We start from the raw sequence: 26172 nt of genomic DNA on the forward strand, positions 1-26172 counted from the left end.
ACAGGCAGAACCTGTTGACGTTGCACAAAGAGCCCACACTCCCAGAACCACTTGCTCTTGCGTAGGCACCTCAGAGGCAAAGGGTTAAGAAGTCCAAAACTCACCCACACATACACAAGCCCATCAGTTATTTGCCTGCACTTGCCCTGCATACAGTACAACCTGCGTCAGGACAGCCTGCATGCAGACAGAGCAAGTGCCCCAAGAACTATGCCTCAACCCTCTATCCCAGCCATCTCAGTGGTGTCACCCCATAGGTGCCAGCCCAGTGATCATTATACTGGGGGGCTAGCCATTAAAAGTTTGCATCAGGCTCTGCATCTCATGCTGCTTCCCCCCAGATACGTTCAATTGCATAATTCACCTACTAATCCATCCCTATCAGACAAACAGCTATACTCTTTGTGTTCCAGTATTTACCTGAACACTGCAAAACTCTATCAGTGCAGTCCAATGGGAAGGCAGGATCCACACCCACCCAGAGGTGGGTTTCGTTTCTCCATTTTAAGCCATGTTCCCGACAAGCCAGGCAGGTTGCTGCTCCGTTTTCCAGTGCCAGCACCGAAAGCTCCTGGCCATGGGGCTGCCTCCAGCTGCTGGGTGCTCCCAAGCACTGGAGCAACAGGGCTATGGGGTGGTAGATCCAGGCTGCTGGGTCCCAGACATGAGCCCCATGTCTGGGACCAGAGCTTTCCGCTCTAGTTCAAGGGGAAAACAAGCAGCATGAGGAGCACTGCAGCAAGGCACCTTCAGCTCAGAGGCAGCAGGATCATGGCATACTGCCCTTAGGCTGAAGCCAGCAACCCTGAACGTGATGAAGGCTCTGCCCTTCCCCACCTGCTCTTGCAGCATCTCATTAACAGATGAGCAACAACAGGCAGGCAGGGAACATTAGCCTCACTTTGTGCCTTTACTTCTAGTCTGTGAAGATGCAATGCAGCCTGCTCAAGGTCACCTGTAGGATATCAGGAATCTAGGAGTCCAACTTTCCAGCACCCTCTCTTAACTCCCACTTACCTCTTTTCCACCCTTCCCTCACCCTCTTTCAATCTGAAGAACAAACGTCTTCAATTCCAGTTTACCTTGATCCCCCTCCTTCCTCCAGAGACACAGGAACACTGGCTCCCACCCCTGCTCTTAGTCCCTGCTCTCCAAGCGTAGCACTGCCCACAGCAAGTACAGTGTGTACGACTTTCATTTAGTTTTCTGGCATGTGCCTTAGCCATAAAAAGATACGATAAATAAAATCTAAACATCCATCATGTACTGTATAACCCACCTCCCATAACCGGGAAGCCTGAACTCATATCCAGAGAGATAATTAGACATGTAAAATGAAGTAAAGACCTCAGTTCCTCCCCTGGCCAGCTCACCCCACAGAACCAGAGGAAACCAACAATTTTACAGAGAAAAGGGAGGGCAGAGACACTCACTTACAGAGCAATCCTCCCTGACAGCCTGTGCTGGGGCCACAGAGCCCCCAGCTGACCCCGCACTGACAGGGACACAGACCCTGGCTGCCAGCCATCCCCCGGCTCCATGGGCCCTGCCCGGGCTGTCCCTGCTCCGCACCCTGAGCTGTCCTGGAGTCCTGCCATGGACATCAGCCAGTCCTTGACTCCGCAGGCAAGAGAGATTAATCCCATCTCCGCTGCGCCCAGCAGGGAGCCAGGATCAGCAGCGCAGACAGAGGCTGCCAGCACCAAAAGGCACCTGATGTCCCTGGGAGCCGGCAGGATCAAGGAGCCATTTCTTTGCAAGGCCCCTTCCCACTGCAGCCGTGAGTGCGGAGATCAGTCCTGCTCAGCTGCCCCCGCTGCAGCCACACAGGGCGGTCCTCAAGGCTGGCCTGGCAAAGAAGAGCTCAGCCTGAAGTGCCTTGGCTTGGATGGCCAGAGCTCTGCAGGTCCTGGGCTCTGCAGAGCACCTATGAAATACTAATGCAGACATGTCCTAGCATCCATCACCACCTTCCCCACAGGACCCAGAGCCTCTGGGGACAGTTTCAGTGATCCTTGGAGGTGCCATCCACCTGCACACCGAAGGCTAATGACTCCAGACCACTTGCTATGCCACTCACTCCAAACAGGTTTAGCTAAAAGAAATGTCAACAGGCAAACTCTAAACACATCCAAGAGTAAAGAGGCCCTGCACTGAATCCACAAGCAAGCCAACAGGACCTGTCACTTCCCCAGAGACCGAAGTACAGCCAGGCTCCAGGCCTGCAGAGAGGTAAACAGGTAGCAGGAAAAGCCAACACCTGCTAAATTTGACTGCCCCTCCTCATGGCAGCCTTCACCCCTTCCCTGGTGCAGGTACGAGCCTCCAGCCGCTCCCCAGACCAGCTCTGGAGCTGCAACCTGCACCTCCAGCTCAGACTGAGCCCAAAGGACAACTCTCTACCCATGCTTAGAGCACCTTTCTGTGCAGATCCTGCTAGCTCCAGGACAGCACATGGTCATTTCAGCCCTGCAGAATATAAAGTACCCTGAGCGGAGTGCTTTGTCATGCAAAGCCACATGCCCTGGACTGATGCCAGAGTGCAGCACTCATCTCCGGGACCTGGTTGCTGTGGGGGTGGAGGCCTGTGAGATTTTATAAGCAATGCAATTTACAGCTTTCGTCTTGCCCAACACATGCAGTGGCTGATGCACCCCAGAAACAAGCAGGCAGGACATCAGGGAAGAAAATAAACCAGAGGAGCTTAAAAATTACTGGAGCAGAATTGAGTTTCTTGCAATCTCAGGAACATTCTGACTTGGTAGAAAGCCAAATCCAATCCAGAGGAGATCACTGCAGAGCCCTCACACCTTGCAGGACAAGCCCAAGGGAGCTAACCTGGCAGTGGTGGAATCACTCAAACGTACAACTATGGAAACATCCTTTGGGGTGTCTGGCCAGAGAAACCCGTTGCACAAGGCACCCCAGCCTCTGGCACCAAGCAGAAAAATGTGGTGTCCTGGGTAGTAAACCAAAGCATTAAATTAAGGGGGCACAGGTTGCTTGAGGAGCTTAGCACATGCGGGCTGGATGTAGAGAGGGTGTAGCAGGTGCTCAGATGTGCAGGGCAGAGGGCTCAGAGCTTCTACCATAACCAGAGCACAGCACTGAAGGGGAAGGGGCAAGCCCCAGCTCCCAGCTACTTGCTGCCCCAGCAGCTTCCAGATGCACACAAGGGTTTTGAGCACTTTCTATCAAGGGGAAGGGGGAAAAAAAAAAAAAAATCAGACTGCCTGCAAGTGATCTGGCTGCATGTTAAACAAAGTATTTTTCTCTCCTTCCAGCACAGAGATTAAACAATTTCTCTTCACAATAATCACTCCTGCATTCAGCCAGCTTTGTGCTAGAGTCAGGGCTTGACCCCAAGTTTCTGTCTGTACAGCCAAATCATCTCTAATCTGGACTTGGTGCTACACAGAAAAATAAGGAAAGCAAAATGCACCAAGGGAGGAGTGATATTCTGATGAAAGGATGCACGTTTCCTAGCACGTCCCTTACTCCAGGCTCTGCATGACCCCCAGACAGCCCAGAACCAAGCCCTGCATTGCAACACCCCGCTCTGTGCAACCGACGGAGTTGTCTTGCAGGAAGCAGTGCGTGCTGGATTTGGGCTCACGCCTGTGTGCGGCAGACAGCTGTTAAGCAGACCCCAGGGAGCTCAGGAAGGGAGCCCAAAACACAGCTAATTTTAGCATCTCCTGTTACAAGGTGAAGCTCCTGCAGTTCCCAGGCAGTCGGCTGGCTCCCATCCTACCTTCTTCTGCAGCTCCAGGTCTCTTCCTTTGGTACTAGACTCTGCTCAACTCGGGCATTTTGGAGTGATCTGCACTGGGGTATCCGTGCAGAAGCTGAGCCTTGGGTGCCAGCAGAGAGCAGCCTGAAAGCTCTTAGCCCACAGTTTCTTCTTGAGGTGACAGGACAGCAGTGGGGCTGCAACACTCTTTGCAGCTCAGGCCCCATCCCGTAGACAGACTGCTCCTTGGCTAGCCCACGCGCACGCACAGCAGCCAGCTGTCCTGACCTAGCAGCGGGCACAGGGGGAGTTAGCGAAAATGCTCCCAGGCTGCACCACCAGCACCTGCCTTCCTCTGCCCAGGTGGACCCGGTGTGTTGCCTCCAGCAGCTGCTGCCTGCCCTGGGGCAGGACAAGGCCCTGCTCCCTCTGGAGGGCTGAGCAGGGAGAGCCTTCTGCCCTGCTGCAGCTCTGGCTGCCCTCCCTGCCAGCCTCACACAGCAGCAGGTCAAGCCTGCCTCCTCTGTACCTCGACAGCGGCTTTTGATGGCTCTGTGCCCTGCTGTCTGCAAAATGGTCCTCAGCAGCCGTGCTGTTTCTCCTGATGCCCCAGCAGCTCCAGACTGGGTGAGGTTTCTAGAGATAAGTTATCTGAAGCCTGCTCTTGCAGCTGGTCCTGCCATGCCAAGGGAGCCCAGGTAAAACTGTTGGGTCAGGTTCCATTTTGGATGTGCTCCCTCCAAGTGTAGGAGCTCAGTGGCAACCTCAGGTCTGTGCTCTGTGTGTAGAAAACAGTGACTTCTCCAGGGACACAGCACATACTCAGCCTGGCTCCATAGGCTGGGGTTAGCTCCAAGTACCACCTCTGCCCCTTACGCATCCCAGACTCTGGCCTTACCTTCCTGAACATCTTGCGCCTGCCATTTTTGATCCATCAGATAGCAACAGCAACCCCTTTTCCTTTCCCTTTGCAGAGGTTTACAGTGAGTCTGGATGACTTCATGGAAGACGGACACTGAAGTTGACTAAACCCACAGAAACCACCCACAGCTGAAGAAATGCCCAAGCTGAAGCTGGTTGCTGGCTGGGAGAGTATTATGAGGAGCACCACACATGCTGTGTGAACTGTTCCTCCTCCTCCATAAGTATCCACTTTGGCCACTGTTAAGAAAAGATTCTGGAACAAAGAAGCCTTTAGACCACCCTGAGTTAGTCTTATAGTCTCAAGCAGCACATATACTGTCACTACCATAATGTGCTGCCCTGGTCCCAGCGCAGAGCCAGGGGCAGGTGTGTTGCAAAGCACTCCCAGCTACTCGGACAGCTTGTGCAGTTCTCTCATTTGTTATTCCCTCTTAGACACTAGGAAATCAAATTACTTTCCCTCCCAATTAGTACTCCTCCATTATGCAAATAATGTCCTTTGATCTGCTCCTGCTGCCACAGAGCAGATCTGACCATATTTGTTTTATTCCTCTTCATGCCCCCAAGAAGGTATCCACCTCTGGGAGCTGGGACTATGCTTTTGGCAGGGAATGGGGAGCTGCGGCTGAGAGCTGCCATGAGTGAGAAGAAAAAACCACCCACTTGGGCAGCCGCAGGCACAAACCCCAGCGAGGTCTGGGAAAGGCAGGAGCATGAGAGGAGGAGGAAGGGGGTCATCCTTCACTTTTCAGGCTGGGCCACAGAACAAAGGCTGTCAGAGCAGCAGAGACAGGGAATGAACAGCTCCCTACAAACAAGCTCCAAGCTGGAGAGTATCCCTGGCCCCTGGGGTGGCCCCTTCCCAGCCCCTTCCCCAGCAGAGATCACAGCTGAACCAGTAACACTGGTGATCCAGGAAAACATCTGCACCTAAGTGGGGCTGAGACCAGGCATGTTTGCCAGCAGGTCCCCAGGCTTTGACCTTGATCCTGATGTATTAATAGCCAATCCAAGCTCTCCCCAAGCTGCCCAGCCTTCCTGCTCCTGCTTGGCCAGTACAGAGGATCACCTCCATCCGCATTCAGGAAGGCAGCAAGGCATGCTCCCCTTTCAGCCTTATGAAAATACCCCTCAGACCTAGGGGAGATTATCTGTCCAGCTCAGAGACAGCAAACATCACTACCACTACCAACCACAAAAAGCCCATAATTACAGCTGCACCAGGCCTTGATGCCACAAAAGGAGCGCTCCGGCACAAACAGGGACTGGCAGGGTATTTCCTGTAAGGAAGTCCTGAACTTTACCTCCCTGGCCCAGGCAGCATCCCATGTCCTGCATCCTCAGCCCTTCAACAGCAACCGGAGCTGAACTTCACACACCAGGTCCATGACCAGCCCCATCTCCCTGTGTGTCCACACCAGGGCCACAGTGGAGGAGCAAGGCAGCTGCTGAACCTGTTCCTGGGCAAAGCACCGGTAAGCTGTGGGAGAACCAAGGAGCTGGGGGCTTGCAGCAGCAGCATGTGGGTACCCTCCAGCTCTGCATTCATGCTGCCACTTGAAGATGCCACGTGAAGCGCTCCCTGCCCTGTTAGCTGGGCCATCTCCAGGGCTAGGCTGCTACAGAGGAGCCCTTACACTCCCTGGGATGGCCAGGCTACAGAGAGCTCCAAGGTTGTCACAGGCACACAGACATCAGCCTGGTAAGCAGAACAGGCGCTTGGCTCCAGCTCCCCTCTCTGAGCACACAGCTTGGAAACAGCCCACGCCGTTCACAGCACTTCTCTTTACTTTTAACTTCTGAGTATTTTAATTTGCAGGAATCGCCTCCTTTCATGTTGTGAAACCATGTTTCTTTCTCCCTCTGATCTCCAATTTCTCATAGAAACTGTCTCCTTTGATATGTCTTGTTCACATCAGTCTGATCAGGCAGCTCCATAATTGTTAGTGACTTTCAAAGAACTGGGATCCTTGTCTAATACTCAGAGTTGAGAATTCCTTCTTTTTTAAATGTTGTTCAAGCAAAATAGATTAATTTAATTTCTTTCTTCCCTTTGGGAACAGGATGCCTCCTGCTTTGCTGCCCACATGCAGTCTTTAATTTCTCCAGGAGCACATGGCTGTAATTCAAGAGGTCACTCTCTGACTCAGGAGAGGATTTGTGCAGGTAAATGGAAGAGGAAGGAGAGCTTGGGATGCCTCAGGAGAGCTTGTTCTCCATCCATCAACAGAAACCCAGGCAGCAGCAGCTCCTCTTGTGTGGGCAATTCCTGCACATCTGTACCTGCTGGAGGCCATGCACCAGTCTCACAATATGCTGTACATTAACCATGGAGAGCCAGAGCTCTGTCCTGAGGCAGCACAGACCCAAGCACCACCCCCTGCACTCTGCTTCCAGGACGCCTCTTCAGCCAGATCTTGCACATGCACAGGAGGACTCGGCGGTTCGCCTGACCTGCCGAGCCCCTCATGCAGCTCAGCCCTGCTCCCCCCTAGGTGCTCTCCCTCCTGGAGCTCTGGCGCTGGCACTCTCCCCCTTGCTGACAGTGTTGGGCACCTGCCTTATCTTTGATGTCGGTCAGTCTTTTGCAGGCTGTCTTCTACTTTGATGCAGACTTTGGAGAACAGTGTTTTACAGCTCCTTGCCTGCAGCGCATGCTGGCACTTGTAGTCTGCTACACACTCTGGCTAGTCAATGGTGGATTACAGATAGCCCCATGTGTACGGGGAATGGCGTGACGTGCTGGGCAGTGCAGCAAGCCAGCCACTCTCCCTGGACTCAAGCTGTGCTCAGCAGCGTGGGAACCCACCATCAGGCCAGCACAGGGAACAAGGGCAGCAGTACTGCAGCTCATGCATCACCTCCCTGTACCCCTCCTGATACTCAGGTGAGTGCAAAGCTCACTGCTCCCCTTTGCCATCCCTGGGGGCATGGACTCATGCAGCCTCGCGGCACGCGTCCCAGCCTGGCTCTCAGCACTTCAGCGAGGCTGATCGCCAATGGACTTAAAAGATGCCCAGTGGCGAGGGGATGGGCAAGCTAAGGGTAACATGGGGAAGCCACACTTCTACCACAGGGGACACGAATTCCCCAGTCTCAGCCAACAATGCCTGGCCCCTCGGAGGAAGGCCAGAGGCTCGGCAGTGCTGCATGGGGATGCACAAGGGATGGCTGGGCAGCCGCGGGGCTCTGGAGGGCAGCAAAGCAGCACACAGAGGATGGCCTGAGGAGGGACTGGGGCACAGGCAAGCAGAGAGGGAGAAACCCCACTCAGGATAATCTGAACCGCAGGGAGCCATGAGCCCCTTGGCATGCAAGCGCTCAGTCCATCCCCCTCACCCCTGCAGTGTTTGGGAGCGAGGGGGCTGTGCAAAACCAGGGTAAATGCACAGTGGGCACCTGGCACCATCACAACCTGTCTCCAGGGCACAGCTTATAGCTGAGTCTGAGCGCTCAGCCACAGGCTGGCAATCAGCTCAGAGGATTTATTCACTTGTTTTCCTTAAGCCACCTTATTTATTTTTCCCTTTTGGCTCCCTAGCTCTCGTCTCAGCTGGAATCCCTGGGATTTGCAGGCAGTTTTGCGGGGTACAGAGGGCTCAAGGTTTGACAAGAGAGGCACGCAGGTTTCCCAACCCACCTCCTCCCACCCAGGAGACCTACCGATGGGGGACAGCTCAGCCACACTGCCGATGTAGGGCCCCTCCAGGAAGCGTGGCTCGCTGTCGTTGATGTCCTGCACCTTGATGATGAACTCTGACTCAGGCTCCAGCAGCTGGTCCGTCTGCCGATCGCGGGCCTGAGCCCGCAGTGTGTAGAAGGTTTTCTGCTCCCGGTCCAGGCGCTCAGTGGCATGGATGTCACCTGTGATCTCATCGATGAGGAAGATAGTCCCTGCGCCCTCCCCGGAGATAGTGTACTTGATGGAGCCGTCCCCCTCATCCGAGTCCGAGTGGATCTGCCAGGGAAAGAGGGAGAGGGTGGGAGCAGGCTGGGGCCATGCTTGTGCTCCCTCGGCCAAGACCGCATGGGTGTGGAGCCCCTGGTGCAAGGTGCCCGTGGTCCCTGCGTGATGCCCATCTGCTACCTCTGCTCTGCTGGACTGGAGAGCAGCACAGAGCACCACCAAACGATGCCTGTGCATGGAGGAAGGCCCAATAAACTGGAACTTCAGTCCTGCCTATGCCACCATACACTTGGCAGATCACAAGTCCTGCCAGTACCCACCCTCACCGCAAACCCCACCACTACGAGGTTAGGAGATGCTTGAAAAGGGAAGGACAACTTCAGAACACTCCAGAAAGAGGTCCCTGAGAGTACCCTGTCAGTGGAGGATCACCTTTCCCAAGCTGCACAGCAGACTAAGGTGTAAAGGCAGCTCACCACCAGCATCTGTCCCCATGTACCCAGCCAGCTACCCAAAGCCCATCTCATCTGCCAGCTCTGCTCCAGCCACAGCCACCCTCTGCCTTTTGGGCAGTCAGTGCTGACAAGTCTCCCTGCCTGAGAGCTCACACACTCGCTGCATATCTGTACCGGGTTTATGTGGCCAGGCAGCAGGGGGTCAACCCCTCACAACATCACACCCAGAGCCCCCACCTGAGCAAAGCCTGCAGGACAGTGTGGCAAACTGGGCCTTGTTCAGGATGAAAAACAGACCCTGGGGAAGATGCTTTTGTAGCCAGTCCCCACTTCATCTTCTAATTAAGACAACACTTGAAATTAGGACAAGAAAGGGTAAACAGCAGCTCCCCATGGACCAGGAGCTGACTGGAATCCAGGCCAGACGTCCAGAGAAAATTTTATTGGTGGCATTAAACTGAGTTATGAGGTTTTTACAATCCAGCCACTTATGAGAAATCTATTAACAGTAACTGGACAGGCAGAATGCACCTTGATAGAGAGCAGCACGGGCATTAATTGGGACAATCCATAATGGGACAGGCCCCCAGAAAGGTTTCATCAGCTGCTTTATTTGCTTCCTACAATTTCCGCTTAGAATCAGCAAAGTCGTGTATGTCCCCCTCCGCCCCCCCCCCAAAAGAAAAAGAAAAAAGCTGTCCATTAATCAGCTAATGAAATATGAAAATGTTTATGGGCCATTCAATCTTTTAAACTGCAGTTCTATAATCCACCTTTCAGACATACAGCTCTACCAGCAAGAATTTATACCAGAGCTGCCTCTTTTTTATGATGCCTTCATTATATTTGTCTTGTTAGATACAGTTTATATATTTATTTCATGAGGGGCCCACGCGTTAGACAATTTAATGCATTTTACACAACATTCACATATTACTGCCCATGTTGAAACATCTCCCAAGGCTTGTCCGGGAATGAGACCTTCCCTCAGCTAGCAAACGGGGCTGTGAGCCCAGCAGTGCTCTGGGACCACTGTGGCAGCTCGGCCACAGATCTGCTGGGGCAGCACCTCTCGCAAAGTGCCTGCAGGGATGGTCTGCCCTTGTCTGCAGGAGCATCCTGCCCTGGCCATCCTACCCCAGCCCTCCCCACTGGCTGCCAGAAAGCTTGCTGCCCCCTCCACTATATAATCCGCTCCCTAATGGTCACTAATACTCTGCTAGAGATCAAGCTTTTCAGAAAGAAAAAGGTGCACCTGGTCTGTACAGTGCAGGTAACAAACCTGCATTTTTCTGCTGAACACCATGCTCATGATTAATAATTAGGCCAGAGATAAACCACCCAGCACCTCTTCCCAGAACCACAATGAGCTCTCAGCATATCCTCTTTACATATTTGCTCATCGCTGACTGCTCAGAGCAGACACCAGCATCCCTGCAAACTGGAACGCTAGGAAGAAAAATGGAGCCCGGGCTCAAGGGGCTGTAGAGATTGATTTACAAGGGAAGATTAAAAGAGCTAAATCTGTGCTGCTTGACTAAACAACAACTAATGGGGGAGGGCTGGATAACAGACTACAGACGTCTGAGGGGAGATGCCACAGGCCCAGACCACATCCCTGGGATTCTCTCCTGCCTGGCCTCGCCGTTACGGCAGGCAGGCTCAGGGAGCACCACAGTCCCATGCAGGCTTGGGCACCTCTGTCATCACTGGGCACGGCAGGCGAGCAAAGTTAGGCAGCCCTGGCATGGCACAGACCCGTGCCGGCCCCAGGGCCCCACTGAGCTCCCTCCAGCCCACGGGCCATCTGCAGTGCTGCACCCCAGGAGCAGAGGGAATCCCCCACCTGCAGCTCAGCTCCTCCGATCAAGGACAAGAATGTCCACAGCAGCCAGGGCCATCCAGAAGGTGGACAAAAGGCTGATCTCTTCAGTCTGTTAAACAGGAAAATAGTTTCCTTGTCCTGAAAGGCTACAACTAGGAATTTTATTATGCCATTAATTACTTACTAATAATTAAATCAAAATTAAATGTGAGCAGAGGTGCACATTCCTTATTAAAAGCAATTAACAGAAAGCACAGATACACAAATAAAAAATGACTCTGGGGCTGGAAAAGAAAGAAAATCAAATAAAACTAGCCCGTAATAAAGGCGCACTGTTTGCTCCAACTCATAAAGCCGGAGTTCATCAATTTTTTTTAAATATTAGCAACTTAATTAAATCTGCTTTTTTCCCTTTAATCCTCTCCTCTATCTAAAATAGATCTGTCCACATGCAGAAGTTTGTAACTAGTGCTGACCCCATAATTCTATTTAAAAAACCCAAAGAAATCCACATCAAACTGACAGCAGCCTCAGGGGAAATTACAGTTCAGAAGAAGGATTAGCTAGAGAACCCAGATTTTATGGAAATGGTACTGGCCCTTCGAAAAGCACATATAGGTGTGCAAGAGGCATCCATGGAGGGCAAGCCTCAGCTACACCGCAGGGAGCCGCAGGTCCCTTGTGCAGGAAGGCTGCTGGACCCACAGGCTGTGCCAGGAGGGCTGGCACACTGCCCTGGGAAGCTGGGGACCACCCCAACCTGGGCCACCCCAACCCAGGCCACCCCAGTTTCTCCCAGCCCCAGGGAAAAGCCTGGCCCTGGGTTGCTTTCAAAGGGATCAATATTCACAGGGAATGGTTTTCAGTGGAGGCTGGCTGTTTATTCTGAGTGGGGTGGGTGATGCGGTGAATGATGTGGAAAGGGGCTGTAAAATGGGTTAGTTGTAGGTTCCTGGGTTCATTTTGGAGATGAGGCGGTTGCTAGGCTACCTCTGGAGTTTGACAGGGCCTGATGCTTCCAGTCGCTTCCCAGGGGAGCTGTGAATTAGCTGTAACTGCATTGAGCGTCGTGGCGGAGGAGTGCAGCTTTCGAGTGCCTGCTGAAATGGACACAAATCACCACTGAAATCCCAGCTGGCCCCTAGCCAAGAAGCCCATTTTCAAGCCTCCTCCAGACTCATGACCAGACAGCTGAGGCCATCAGGCAGCCCTGCTGCATGAGCTCTTGGACATTTTTCTCTGGGGAGAGCCCATGCCTCCACAGGGCTGGCTCTAGCTGGCTTGCAGCACGCTCCTCTGACTGTCCCAACAGCTAGCACTGCCTTCAGCAATATACAAATTACACGTCCTCCCAGCACATGGGAGCCACAGGGCAGCTTCTCCACAGCTCCCAGAAAAGGGCAAAGCCCAGCAACCCCAAGACAAAATGCTCCTTCAGCCTCAGGACACCAGGAATAGAGGGAGCAGAGGTGCATATCCAGCCTCCCCATGCCCCAGGAGGTCACATAGCAGGGAAGCAGCAAGTTCCCAAGAGCAGACCCAGTCCTGCCCAGCAAGGCACTGTTACCTGCCAGCAGCTCCAGGTTTGCTGGCACTCCTCTCTGCAGGGCACACAAGCAATGACAAGAGCCAGGACAGCACAAATAGTCACCCCCTTGCAGAGAAGGGAGACTGCCAGAGGGAGATCAGGGCTTTTCCAGCATGGGGAGACCAGCATGCTCCAGTGATCACTATCACACCTTCCCGCAGCAGAGCGGGATGCACCGGTTACAGCAAGGCTGAAACCTCCCAGTGTGTCCCCCTGGAAGTTTATTGGTGCCACTGCCTGCACAAAGCCCAGCGAGGGTCTGGTCCTGGGAGCAGCATAGTACCACAGTGCAGCTCCCAGCCGGCACCCAGGTGCGCCCGCAGTACGGGCCTGAGGGGCACGGCTCCTGGCAAGCCCCAGGAAAGCTCTATCACCAGTGCTGGCGCTCAGGGTACCTTCAAGCCCTGCACAACCACACCAAGCACCTTCCATACCACGTTTTGCAGGCCAGCCTCAGATACATAAATCCCGCAACCACCTCACTCTGGCCACAAACAAGAGCAGGATTTCCACACCACAACTAGAGTGTGACATCACCTCTGCCAGCCGCAGGCTGCAGAGATATTTGGGAAACAGCTGCTGTAGCCTGCAGATCCAACAGAGCACAGTCCTTCCAGGACCAGGAGGGAGCCACAAAACAAAACCCAGCACATTATCCCAATGCTGAAGGGGCAGCAACTGCTGGGGGCAGAAGGTCCTTGGCATTACAGCAGCACTTTGGCTCCCAAGACACAGCAGGGACCACCATGAGCAGACGCCAACCTGCCAGCCCGGCCCAGCCTGCACATCTGCTCCAGTCCAGCAGGTCCTCCCACACAGATAAGGTTGAGCTTTCCCCACCACCCCCACAACACGCAGAGCTGCACCCCTTCTTGCACCCACCCCAAACACCATGAGAACCCAACACACAACTGGAAGAACACAGATGTGAATTTTGGTGTGCTCCTGCTCTAAAGTCTCTGGGAACACGTTAACCTCGCCACCCCCCAGCAGGGACCGACCAGGCTCCTGCCACCCCAGTCCACCAAGTGTTTTGCTAACTAGGCCACCATGAGCAACCTTCATGCAGGCCCCCTCTAGCCCACCAGGTTTGACCATGCTGCCAGCATGCCCTGCTCTGCCACTGGCTTGGTCAGCCCCATGGAGTCATAGGGTTACCTTACCTTCCCCACATACAGCGGCTCTGTGCCTGTGTACTCCTCCACCACAAAAAATTGATTCCAGACCCAGCCACGCTTCACTCGCCCGCCGGCCAGCAGCGTGGGGTCCCCCGGCTGCCCTAGGCCAGGGCCCTCCACCGCAGTGTGCATAGCCCAGGCCCCCAGATCCTGGATGGCGCAGAACAGCAGCAGCATGGTCCACGAGAAGCCCTGCAGACCCTTCGCCATTGCACTTTAGGAGGCTGCATGAGCCGTAGCTTTTGGACAGGCAACTAGTATTCTTTAGGGAAGAGGAGGAAGAAAGTCCACACTAGCAGCATGGGGCTCACTGGTCAATGCAGAGCGCTCCCACCCCTGCTGCATGCCGTGTCCTGCAGCTGGAGCACTCCCATCCCAGCAGGCTGGAGTCACATCTGTGACAACAGGCGTCCCAGACCGCCCGCTGCTAGCATGGGAGCAGTTAGTGCTGGTGCCTCACAGGCTGCTCCTGGGTCTCCAGAGAAGAGTCTGGCAGCTGGCATTTGTCCCCGGGGACAGAGCTGCCCGGCTCCGTGCTCGGCTGCCGCTGGTCTCGCTGGGGAGCGGGGTCACGCACAGCCTGCTGCCCACCCCGCCAGCGGGCAGGGAGCTCCGCGGTGGTGTGCGGGGCACAGGCGCCTGCGACCGTCATTCACGGGAAGCGAAGGGAAGCTTTGCCATGTACGGTTCCATGGAGGAGTTAACAGGATGAGCTGCTGTGGCCAATGTCTGCCTGTCCTGCGGTGGCCCCAGACTACTGCACGAGGGGTCTGGCAGCGCAGGTGCCTGTGCCGCACATGCAGTTCACAAGCCCATTTGTAACTCCCATCTTCAGGAGGGTGACATCCCAGCACCTGGCGAAGGGTCCTTTGCCCAGCTGATGCCAGTCACTTCCATCCTCTGCTGGCTCACACAGGGAGGTGCAGGGCAGCCGGCAGCATCCCCAGGAGTCTGGAAAAGGCCAAGGTGTCAGTGCTGGTGTAAGAGCAGGGCTCTGTGCCCCCCCCATGCAGCCTTGGTCAGTATCTCCCACCCTGCCCCAGGTGCCCCACCGCAGACCCCAGACTCACAGGTCCTGCTAAAGCAGGGACCCTGGAAAGGAGAGCAGCAACCTGTAGAGCTCTCATCACTATGGACATTTGCTCCAGCAGGGACTCCGAGACCAAGGAGCCCCACTGTTGTGGGCACCTCCTCACCATGCTGCCCTCGTTGCCGAGGGGAGTGAGGTCTGCTGCCAGTGCTGCCTGCACTGGTGGGAGACTTGTAGGCAGCACCCCGGCACTGCACAGCTGCGGCTGCCTCTGCACAGGCACAGGCAGGACCACACGGGTCCTGCATGCACAGACTAGACTCATGCCAGGGGATGCCAGCACCTAACAGTGGGAGGTGCTGGCTGTCCAGCCGCTGCTGCTAGTCTTCCCCAGCAGAAGATTTCCTGGCAGCTCACTTCTGCAGCCATGGGCTAGGAGAAAAGCATCTGTTCAAGGACTTACCACCTGGCTAACTTTAAAGCTAACAGTTTAAGAAAGGGCTCTGGAGAAAGCTTCAAGCCACCCACAAGGCACTAAGGGATAAAGATACAAGACCTGTGGCCAAGGGTAGTTTGCATTCCGTGAGCACCTGGGGAGAAAAGCCTCATGGAGAAGCAGCCCCCAGCTGCCGAAGTCTCCCACTCTGCCCACCCTGACACCCTCTCCTTGCCATCCAGGCTACTCCATGCTGGTTTATAAAGCCCTGCCAGAAGCCTGACAAGACAGCAACCACTGAAGACCTGAACACATGGGGAGACTGAAAGAAAGTCAGCCCAGTGGTGCAGATCCAGGCACTATGAGTAAGGTCAGCATCCAAGGGCCCTGAGCTGGCAGGAAGGCAGCACACTGCCCTGGCTGTCTCCAGCACGCAGTGCTCAGGGCACATAGCTGGCAGGCAGCATCAGCACTGGCTCTGTGAGGGCAGTAGGAGCCATCGTCATTCCCCTCATCGCACCATTTCACACCTGAGTGGCAGCTGCAAGCTGCAGATTTCCTCCATGACCTGACGACCTGAGCCACACACTGGAGCCAGCCCTGGATGCACGCAAGGACGGCACTGCTACTCATTCAGAAACAGGCACTGAGCCTTTTCTTTCAGCCTTGCCAGAGTTACAGCGTATAAATGGAAGTAGCTAAATCCTGAACAGTATCAATAAACCAGTAAAAGCAACAATTTAAATGCACGCACTAAAGCAAGGCAGAGAAGAGGAAGCGAGGGCAAAAGATGCCACAGTGGGTGAGCACAGCTCCAGCCGAGCTGCTCCCCAGCTGGTGGACAAGCTGGTCCACAGTTCCCAAGGCAACTTGCTCAGCCCTGTTGCATCTGAGCACTCCACAGAGCAGCTACTGCCACAGAGAGGAGAGTCCCGCTGAGCACGCATGGGCTGGGCTGCCGTTGCTGTGGGAACCACAACCTTGTGTTTAGCATCTCGGCCATTATGCTGTTTTTTACATTTTACAGATTTCTCATCTTACTGCTACGTCTGAACTAATGTGGTTTGCTGGTAGCTCTCTCATGTGTCCAAAGTTCAGCTACATTCAGCTGAGCTGTTTGTATGCTCTTCCTGTGGGTAGCAATGGAGGCTGCGTAACCCAATTTGCCTTGATGCACCTCTAAGACACTTAGGTCCCAGACTGCAAAGCCCATATATACTGCATATATATTGCAAGCTCCAGCCCTTGATACCCAGGAGCCACCTAGAAACACTGGCAGAGCCACATCTATAGCAAAGCTCGTTGTCACAAACTGGACTCTACTCCACCCATAAATTCTCAGCCTGCTTCTCTGCTGTCACAGCTTCAGGCCGCAGCTTGGGTCAGTGTCATACCTCTTCTCACTGTGGACACTGTTCTTTCTGGCTGTCACATCACAGACCTCTTCAAGAGGCAGCAGACCGGAGAGCCCCAAGTCCTGCTTGTGCCCTTGCATCAGCCTGCACATGCTGCAGCAGGATTCCAAGTACCCCAGGGCTGCAAAGCACCACAGAGGCACCATTGCACGGGAACCAAGACTAGCGCAACATTTATTTCCCTGTGTTATTGAAGACCTTTCACCAACAGCTGGAAGTGCCACTTCTCTCTGCCACACGTGAGCAGCAAAGCCATAAATAACTAGTGGGAGCTGCTGCCGTTGCAGGCAGAACCAGCCCGCAGCACAGCATCCCAAGCAGGCAGTAGCATGCGGCTGCAGGTGCACAGCACACATGCACACGCATGGCTGCACGCCCACGCACTCGCTGTGCCAGGCAGGCTTTCACGCATACAGTGAAGCACCAGACTCTTGCACCACCCCGGGCCCAGGGTGATGCCCTCTCTCCTGCTGCTCTGTGATCCCCACTTCCCAATTATCAGCACACCCCCCCTCCCCCACCCCTCCCCACAAGAGCTTGTGCAGTTTGTCGGTGTGTATTTGGCACAGCTATACTGTACATCATGTTGACAGTAGAAATTACATCCTGAGCTTATGTTTTACACTGTGCTCTGTCAGAACTCACCGCAGCCCAGTGATCAGGACAAATTGAATAGCATCCCATCCGTGTCAATATTTATTTCATTTTACAAATGCAGGCTGATGCAGGGGAAAGCAGGCAGGGGGAGGGGGAAGACACAGGCAAGCAACAACACACAAAGATAGAACTGCCCAGTACATCACAGCCCTATACCTCCAAACTATATCATTGCCCAACACCGCTGCAGCCCCAGAGCCAGGGCAGTAGGGCCCCAGGAGCCCAGGGAGGGGCGACACCAGCCAGAGGCCAGGTGAGTGCCCTGGGAGCTCATGCAGGGCTCCCTGTGCCTGCAGCTCTATTAGAAGGACAGCCACACCAGTACTGTTCCTCTAAGTCAAACCCTTATAATCAGCAGGAAGTGCAGAGCTCCCCATCAGCTATGAAAAACGCAACAGAGCAGAAGGAGACCCCTCACTCCTTGACCCCAGCTTGCTGTCTGTGCTAACGCAGGCCTGGGTGCACTGCCTTTGCTCCTCAGCACCTCCCAGCAGAGATACATGAACTGCCTGCATGAGCACTGGGACTGCTCCCTCTGTCCGGAATGGCCACAAGGATGCTACAAAAGCTGCTGGGGCGTAAGGCACTGCTTGCGCTTCTCCTGGGAGGGCAGAGCCACAGAATGAATACCAAGCACAAGACAGAAGCTCCCTACAGCTTTGGCGTTCTCCTGTTTTTCCGTGGCATACCCACACCCTAAAGGACACAAGAAAAGGGAGGCTGCAGCAAGGAGGTTGCTGATCAGAGACAGTAGCTCAGTCCTGACCCCCATGTCCAACCTCACAGATGAAAACTGGGAGCTTATGGACTGTTGTGCGGCTGTATAGTTTCTCTCACACTGTGCTCTCCACTGGCTTCCCAAGGGCAGGCCACACAATGACAAAGTGGGGCCGGGGAAGAGCTGTGGTGTGCCTGCATCCCAAGGTCTGCCTTGTTGGTCTGGAGCAGTCATGAGCATGCCACGTTGGTTGCTCCAACACTGTCAGCTTTGGCACCGAGCATAACTACTACACAGGGAGATGCAAGAGGCAGGTTGGAGATGGATGTAGGGCATAGACACAGCCTTGTCAGTGGTTCACAGTGCTGCTTCCAACAGGCAGGATTACAGCATCTTTGGAGATGACCCAGGACAGGAGGTAGATGGACAAAAGCTCCTGCTAGACTCCCCAGCAAGCAGCCAGACATGCCTCACTGTTGGCACAGCAAGAAGAGGACAGGTCCACACCAGCTCCTTCCCCAAATGTGCAAGTCTATCCGGAGACCCTCTCCAAATAGCGGGGCAGGCCTCCAGCACCAACCTGGCCCCTCCATTCTCTGCCCAGCATCTCGTGACCCCAGTGTGCCTTTCCCTGAGGGCTCAGAGGGTGAGCCCGAAGGGCAGCTTTGTCATCTACTGTATGCAGCAATAACAGCAGAGACCAAGGAGCTCAGCAAAGGGTCCAGCACCATCCACACGTGCCAGCTGCAAGGGAACAGCTGAGGCCATGTGGAAGCACAACAGCAGCTCTGGGGACCATGTTAGTGCCAGCTCAGAGTCTGTATCCACAGGGAGCCCACCCGCCTCACACCCGAGACCATGGGCAGCATGACAGCCCAGCCTCAGATAGGCCTTGCTGGGAGACAGGGCAGCAAAAAAACCTGCAATTACTTCAACAGCAATCCTTCTCTAGTACTGCCTACAGTGCAGCACGCGGTGCGTAACCACATCTCCTCCCGTTAAACAGAATTCAAATCTACTTAATGCTCCCCTTTCTGGGAAAAGGAACAGGCTGGCTAGAGCATGCTTCCAGTATCTGTTGTGTGGAGGTAATACAAGCATGGCAAGGCTGCTGCAAAGCTTTAAGATGGTTCATAATCTCCAGGCCTAGGGCTAAGACATGAGCTCAGGCTCTCTGGAGCTCACTTTCTGTACTGGATATTGTAAGACAAGATGAGGCAAAAATACGTTTCCCTTTTACAAACTTCTTGAAATCTAGAGACGAAGGAGGAGGCAATCTTACCAGACATAAGATACTATCAACTCCAGGCTAGACCATGTGGCAAGCGTATCACCTGCAACATCCAACATCCCACACACTGCCTCTGACAACGCACCTCAGTACCACACCAACCTGGGACCACTGCACCGTGGCCAGGCACCCATCTATATCCCCATAACTTCCCACAGTTCCTTCCTGCATCCCAAAGGCATTTTACAGAAACCGCTTTGGGCTGGACAATGGAATAGTCTGGGCATCCAGCCCTCAGCCCTACAGAGAGTGTTCTGCAGATTTAAAACACTAGAGACCAACACTACAACCTGGCTGCTGCTCCTATTCCCTTTGCACCACTACAGTACCCACAGCCACCATAAAGAAATATATTTGGCTGGAATACATTAACATGCATTGCTAATTCTGTAAGGGACATCAGCACTGGTGAGAGCAAAGGTGTGGGATGCCCACTCACATCAAAACAGATTATGATCATAGCCACTGCACTGCAAGTCCCCATTCAACAGCAGATCCCACCAATGATGTGGCATTTAATGCCCAATGTTTGGATAAAACAAAGCTGGACAACGTGTCACAATATTGTTGTGCCACAGAGAGCATCTGCAAGTTAGACAGGTTTTCACCACTGCAAGCTCTGGAGCCCCCATAGCACCCCTCTGCTGAAATACATTCTGCAGAAGGCATACTCTAATTCCGTATCCCTTCCAGAATCTCAACGCATTTCGCCAATCAAGTGAGAGGTGGCTAGAGATATTGATCTGGGTGGCACATAGCATCACAGCGTGTATAAATGCTGGATTATCTATGTGGCCAAGGGATTCAAAACTATAGAGGCTTCTGAAAGAAGTTATTTAAATTACTTTTATTTTTACTTATGCAGTGAACGGCTCGTGTAACCACAGTTACTGGATGAACATATCCCAAGTGCAGGTCCAGACTGTGCAAAGCAATGTTTGATAGCAATCTGCCTTTCAGCAAGTCTTCAGCCCTGATACAGAGCACAGACGACAGGCAGATAATGATAAAATCAAGTTTTCTCACTAATGTCACCCTGGCCTCGGCTTTGACAACAGGGCAGAAAGCCCATTATACTTAGTAAAAGTTTAGTCATGCTTGTTCTTGAAGTAAATCTCTGGGTTTCCTCTTTCTGTTTCCTTAGAATTATTCTCCTAGCAGGGGAATCATTCCTCTGCTTTTTTTCTCAGATAAAACTTGTACACAGTCCAGGTAAAGTTGTTTTTCCAGAGGAATTTCTACCTACACAGTGCCCAGGACTGTATGACTAAACATCCATTTTCTCTCTTCTTTTTAAGTTGCTTTACGTTTAATTATTGTGCCCTTTGATGCTGCCTTGAGAAATTCTAATAGAAGAGTGTGACAATTGTCAGAGCAGGAGCCATTCACAACCTTTTGACTTCTCATGTTCAGTCACTTTCTGCTGTTGGACACATTGGGAGGAACAGTATTTGTTAAGGCTCTCACACAAGCATTGTTTGGAAAGAAGTATTTTCAAAGTTCAGGAGATTTTTTTCTTCCAAATCTTCTTTGGTCCAAGTTTCAAAGAAATTTTAATTGCAAAGAAAATCTCAAAGTCTGCCTTAGGGAAGAGGGTTTTACAGCCATAACGGTCTCGCTCTGCAGCAATTCTTTTCCAAATATGGAATTTTCATGCCTTGTCTACGTGAATACAATACTTTTAATTTGTCTTTAAAAACAATCTCTGAGAGGAGGTGGAAGCAAAGGCATCTTCCTGTGGCCCTGAATACATACATGATTCCCTCTGCCCAGGCCTGGGAGAAACCACCTCCAAGCCAAGAAGGAATAGAAAGCATGGAGCCACGCCGTGCCTAACACATCCGCGGGCTGGAGCGCAGCTAGCCACGTTGGGCAGAGCAAGCTGCACCAGCCAGGCCAGCATACCTGCACCAATCCCCGGACAAGGAGCCAGCTGACCACAGCTCTCAGGAGGCTCTGACTAACCAGGCAGAGCAATCTGCCTCCAGGACAAACTGCTGTCCCAGCTGAGTATGCGAAAGCTCTGCCTCTGAGCGCCAGGTAGGCAAGTCAGATGGATGGGAGAAGCCACAGCCCCGGAGAGGTGTGCTGTCCGTGTCCAGAGCCTAGGAACGGCTCGACCCCAGAGACAGCAGCCACTGCTCTGCTATGCTGTTTGTGGTTTCTGCTTTCCCAGTTTCACCCTCTGAGCCCTTGAGCACCCCAGGTCCCTTCCTGCCATTCAGCACAGGGACTGCAAGTGCTTGCACTGCTCATTCATTACACACCAGCTCTGCTAGCCCCATGCCAGTCCCTCCTGCTCGTGGACTTTCGCCTTGCTCCCCTCAGGATCCTGCTTGCTGTGGTTATGTATGCAACACGCAGCACAGCTTCAAAGGAGCAGTAGCAGAAGGTGTTTCCCTCCTGCTTCCCAGACGGGAGGTCTCCCTAGCCTCACAAATCCCCAGTCAGCTCCAGAGGCAGAAGCCTCTGACACCTGAGTGACAACGTAACACTAGCACGCACTGGCCTCTTCATCCCTCTCTGCCGATTTGATGCAGTGCTAAAGCCTGGCTATTCAACGGCTCAGGGTACACCCATCAGCACTGGCACAGCTGGACATGCAGATGTTGGCATAGAGCAAAAAACCTGCAGCGCAAACTCCTGCTGCCACCCTACTGAGCCCCATGCATCGGGAGTGCTGGCACCTCTGTCCCAACGGCTGATCCCAAGGGATGACTCAAGGGATTCCAGGCAAGTCATTCTTTCCTGTGAACCTGACAAACTGCCTGAAGTGCTAGCAAAAAAGCAAAACAAAGCACTCGAGCACTCAGATCTGACAGGGCATGGCTAGTCTTTCCTTTGCCAGGAAAGCGGTACGCTGCTAAGCACTGTGCATGCCAGACCCAGCAATTGCTTCAGCAGAGAAAGGAAATGTGACATATCTGTCCAGCTTCTCAAAGGCTTGTGAACAGAATCATTAACAGAGGCAGAAGAATCAGAGTTCTCAACAGCTGAGGGGAGAGAAAAAAAAAACCAAGAGGGAAGACACAGAAAACTAAACAAACAAAAAAGAAGCCATGTTGCCGTGAGCCCAAATCTGATATAAAAACCAAAAGGGAAAAAACAAGCAATGAGTTCAGTCATGACCTGGCAGAAAATGACAAGAGACCCCATGTAGAAAAAAAAATAAAAATCCACAGATTACAGGAGATTATCTTAGTCAAGGCTATTGCAAGAATCTTCTGAAGAACTGGACTAAGCCAGGGGACTGGCCAAACAGGAACTGAAAGTCAGTGCCAAACTGGCGTTAACACTCAGGTAAAGCTGAGGGAGAGCACATGAAGGAGACCCTATCTCTAGCTGGGCAGGAGGACAAGGTGACATTGCTGCTTTTCCAACGCCTGCCTGCAGCAATGGGCACTGACCCAGCCGCCACGCTTCCTGCACACCCCTGCCCTAGGCTTGGCACCGCTGGCAGAGAGAGCATCAGAGACCCTTTGTCCCCACAGGCCACAGGTGAGTGGCGCTGGTTATTGGGAAGGTATCTGCAGCCATTGCAGCATCTCTGTCACAACTGCCAGGGTGGACTGAGTTCCTCCTGTTGTGGAGACAGCTCCAGAGCTCAGAGCGGGTCTTTAATTTTAGGATCTGGATAGCTACATCTGAAAGTCATCCCCTTACAGTCACCCTGTACAGAGTCAGAAGTTGCATTCCCAACAGCCTCACATCTTTGATGCCTCACTACCTCATGAGAAGCCAGAACTGCTCCCATACAGCTGGGCAGAGAAGCCCCTCAGGCTTCTACCACCACCAGAGCTGATGCCCATGGCACAGCCCAAGGACACACAGCAAACACCACCACTCCCCTCCTTGCCTCCTGCTGCCACTTCTTTGTGCCCTGGAGGCCAGCAAAAGGGACAAGAAAGGAAAGGCACAAGCACCAAACTGCCCAAAACGGTGAGTGGAATCGAGGCCGATAGCCCAGACAAGTGGGCATCTGGATGGGAGTTAAAGCACAGATTAAAATTTAAAAAAAAAAAACACACCACAAAATGGAATCCTTGCACTTTGACAAATGTGGAGGGAATTGGGTTCTTTTAAGCAAATGTTTGGCAGATGCATGAATTATTTATCATTCAATATTGTGTGATTAAATGGAAAATTGAAGATGTTCACAGCTTTCTTGTCTGCAACTTTCCACCTCTAGTGAAAGTCTCCCCAAATTCCTACAGAGAATAACAAGTGGGTATTATCCTGAGCCAGAAGGGTTCAAAGAAACTCCCTTCCATTTGCTGCTCAGGGTTCAAAGTCAGGCTCAGACTCAATCCTCTGGTGAAAAAAATACTACGGCAGGCACACATTGCTTTCAGGAAGGTCTTCCTGCTGCTCACTCTTCTTCCCTATACATTTTAATCCTCTTGGAAATTTTGTCCCTGGAAATCTCTCAGTCTTCATCATAGGAGACCTGTGACCCCTCTTTACAGAACACATGAGACTGAGGAAGTCTCTTCCTGTGGCAGCACATGGTCATTTTGTGACTAAGGCCAAGTCAGCATAGGATCATCCACACTGAAGCGGACAAGAGAGCAGTGAAAAGCAGGACAAGACCTGGGGGAGTTGCACCACAGGTCTCATACCCGCAGTTTTAGCAGTACTTTTTTTCTGGTGAAATAGAACAATCAAGTTGGGCAAAGCCCAAATTAGATGCAGGTACCAGCTTTCCATTGCAGGTACCTTAGGCCGAAAGCAGCCTCAAGAGGCAAGTGGCTTCCTCAGCACCTCAGGACAAGGTCTGCAGCAATAAACAGCTGTCAGAAAGGTGGAAGAATGAGAGTAATTAGTCTCTTTAATGCCAATTTCAGCCTGATCTTTCACACTTCAGAAAACTGTTACAATGATTTCCTTATTTTCAGAAGAGCTCATTAAACAAGAATTAGAAACAAAATAGTATAACAGATAAGAAAAATACTTCTGCAACAATATCCTGCCAAATTCCACTGCTCTGCATTTGCACTCCTCAGCCACTCAGGCTACCAGACTTGCCCCGTAGCATCCCTGCAGCAGCCAGAACACCACGCCAGCACACGTCACTCCCACACGCACTGTCATCACCATCAACCACCACCACCCGAGCAATACTGTCATGCCTAAACACAGGCTTTTCTGTCATGTGGAAGAGGCGGCTCCAGCCCCAAACCTTCACGCTCTCCAGCAATTCTTGAGCAAACACACTGGGGAAAAGGAAGGAATCTTGGTACCACAGAAATAGAGGAACCTGAAGCTGGATGTTGCACAGCCTCATCCCCCCAGCTGGGAAGCGAATATGCTTTGCTAAGATGCAGCGTTGCTCAGAGAAGTCCACCACAGTTGGCAGAAACCCCTAGCAGCCGAGTCTCCTACACAGGCAGCATGTTTGGCCATGTCTATTTGAAAGTTTGTATCTCCAAGAGGAGCACAGAAAGAACTGGGCCACTGCACACCCCTTGGGGCTGCCCCAGGTGATGAGAGCCCTGCTAGGTCCCTCCTTGGGTCCCAAAGGCTGCACTTTGAGCAGAAACAGGCCAGTAACAAGCAGGTGTTCTTAAGAAAGGGCATCAGAGCTTCACTGACCCAAAAGGGCTTCTGGATGGTCACCCAGGCAGACACTCATTCAAACCAAAGCCCACCTCCCCCCCACAAAGGACAACCAGGAGGAATTTGACCCTCTTGCTGCACCACGGACCTAACCACTGGAGCAGATGGGCCAGGTCTCTAAGCAAGCAATCCTCACAGCACACCATTCACCAATGAGCTGTAGATAAAGGCTTTCTCCAGCCTATAACAGAATAAACGATTACAACTTCCTTGCAAGCAAGTTGCAGGCAACACCAATAGGCTAAATTTTCATTTGACCATTAATGATAGATGCATTATTTATTTGGAATAATTTGCTTTATTCTACTAACTATATCACCACTACTAGTTTCTGATGATGCATAGCATTTGTGAGTGGTGTCCCAGGAGTCAGACCCTGTCCAGAGTAACATGAACTACAAGTGCCAGTACCACAGCTCGGTGGCGTGAGTGCTATTTCACTTCCCCAGAAAAAGCAGGCAGGTTTTGCCAAAAGCGGCTCACTGCGTTGCAGATACCACAAAGTCACGTATACGCTGGATGGCCAATATTTGGCAGTCCTCCTGCACGCTGCCAGATGTCCAGAGGGAGCTGGTAAAACCAACTATTGTCCCACAAGGGCTCGCTTGGCAGATTGAGAAGAAACTGGCACAGCTCTCTTGCATTCTTCCAACCCCAAGCCCTTCTTGCACCCGCAACCCAACCTCCCTGCCGCAGGATGAGGTAAACATCACAAGTTTGTGCCACATCCATCAGACAGGTCAGTGCTGGCCCAGCTCTCACGGCCCCAGCGAGCAGTCCTCACTGACGCTGCCAGGGCGAACAGCCCAGTGAAGAGAATCCGCATGGAAACTGGCCCCCTCCCCAGAGCAGAGCGGCCCTTCTCCCCTGCCTCGCCAGAACCCTGAACGGTTCATCTCCATCCCTCCAGGCACACAGCTGAGGGCAGAGGTGGCCCGATACCACAGGTGTGCAAGCAAAAACCAAGCAACAACAGAAGAGGGCAGAAACCCCTTTCCCCAGAGGCACCAGTCCCTCAGGAATGGGGCTGAGTCAGGATGGGAACCCCTGGAGACAAGGACGGGGAAGCTGTCTCCCCTGGGGGCCTGCATGGCAGAACAGCTACACATGATTGCACTACAGACAAAACTTCACTTGAATGCAAAACCAGAAGCTTTTAGCATCCTGTCTGGTAAAATCAAATTTTTGTGTCCTTCCACGCCTGGTAAATTCTGTTCACAGAGAAGAAGAAATAAAGGAAGTAAAAGCCTTAATAAATGCTGAAAGAGCAGGGAGCTCACACCAACTCCCAGCCCAGCATAGCTCCTGGATAATCTAGGCAATAGTTTATTTTTCTCTCCAGTATCATTTTCCCAGCTTGATCTCTACTGTCGCAGTATGATGGTTTCACCCCATTAGC

General features: G+C 52.8%; 1 protein-coding gene across 8 annotated transcripts in view; it reads right to left on the bottom strand.

Moving 5' to 3' along the window:
• The window catches only part of CDH22 (cadherin 22), a 98736-nt gene that overhangs the window by 55431 nt on the left and 17133 nt on the right, over positions 1–26172 (bottom strand). For 7 of the 8 annotated variants that reach the window (XM_064465643.1, XM_064465639.1, XM_064465637.1 and 4 more), the window contains exons 2-3: positions 13596–14561; positions 8321–8615 (exon numbers count right to left, since the gene is read on the bottom strand). In XM_064465643.1, the coding sequence (XP_064321713.1) occupies positions 8321–8615; positions 13596–13820 (520 nt within the window). In that variant the 5' untranslated portion in view covers positions 13821–14561. Of the gene's footprint in view, positions 1–8320; positions 8616–13595; positions 14562–26172 lie in introns of those variants that run through there. The other variant, XM_064465642.1, reaches the window with a different exon arrangement.

This window comes from Phalacrocorax carbo, chromosome 14, assembly GCF_963921805.1.
Source record: "Phalacrocorax carbo chromosome 14, bPhaCar2.1, whole genome shotgun sequence".
NCBI lineage: Eukaryota > Metazoa > Chordata > Aves > Suliformes > Phalacrocoracidae > Phalacrocorax > Phalacrocorax carbo.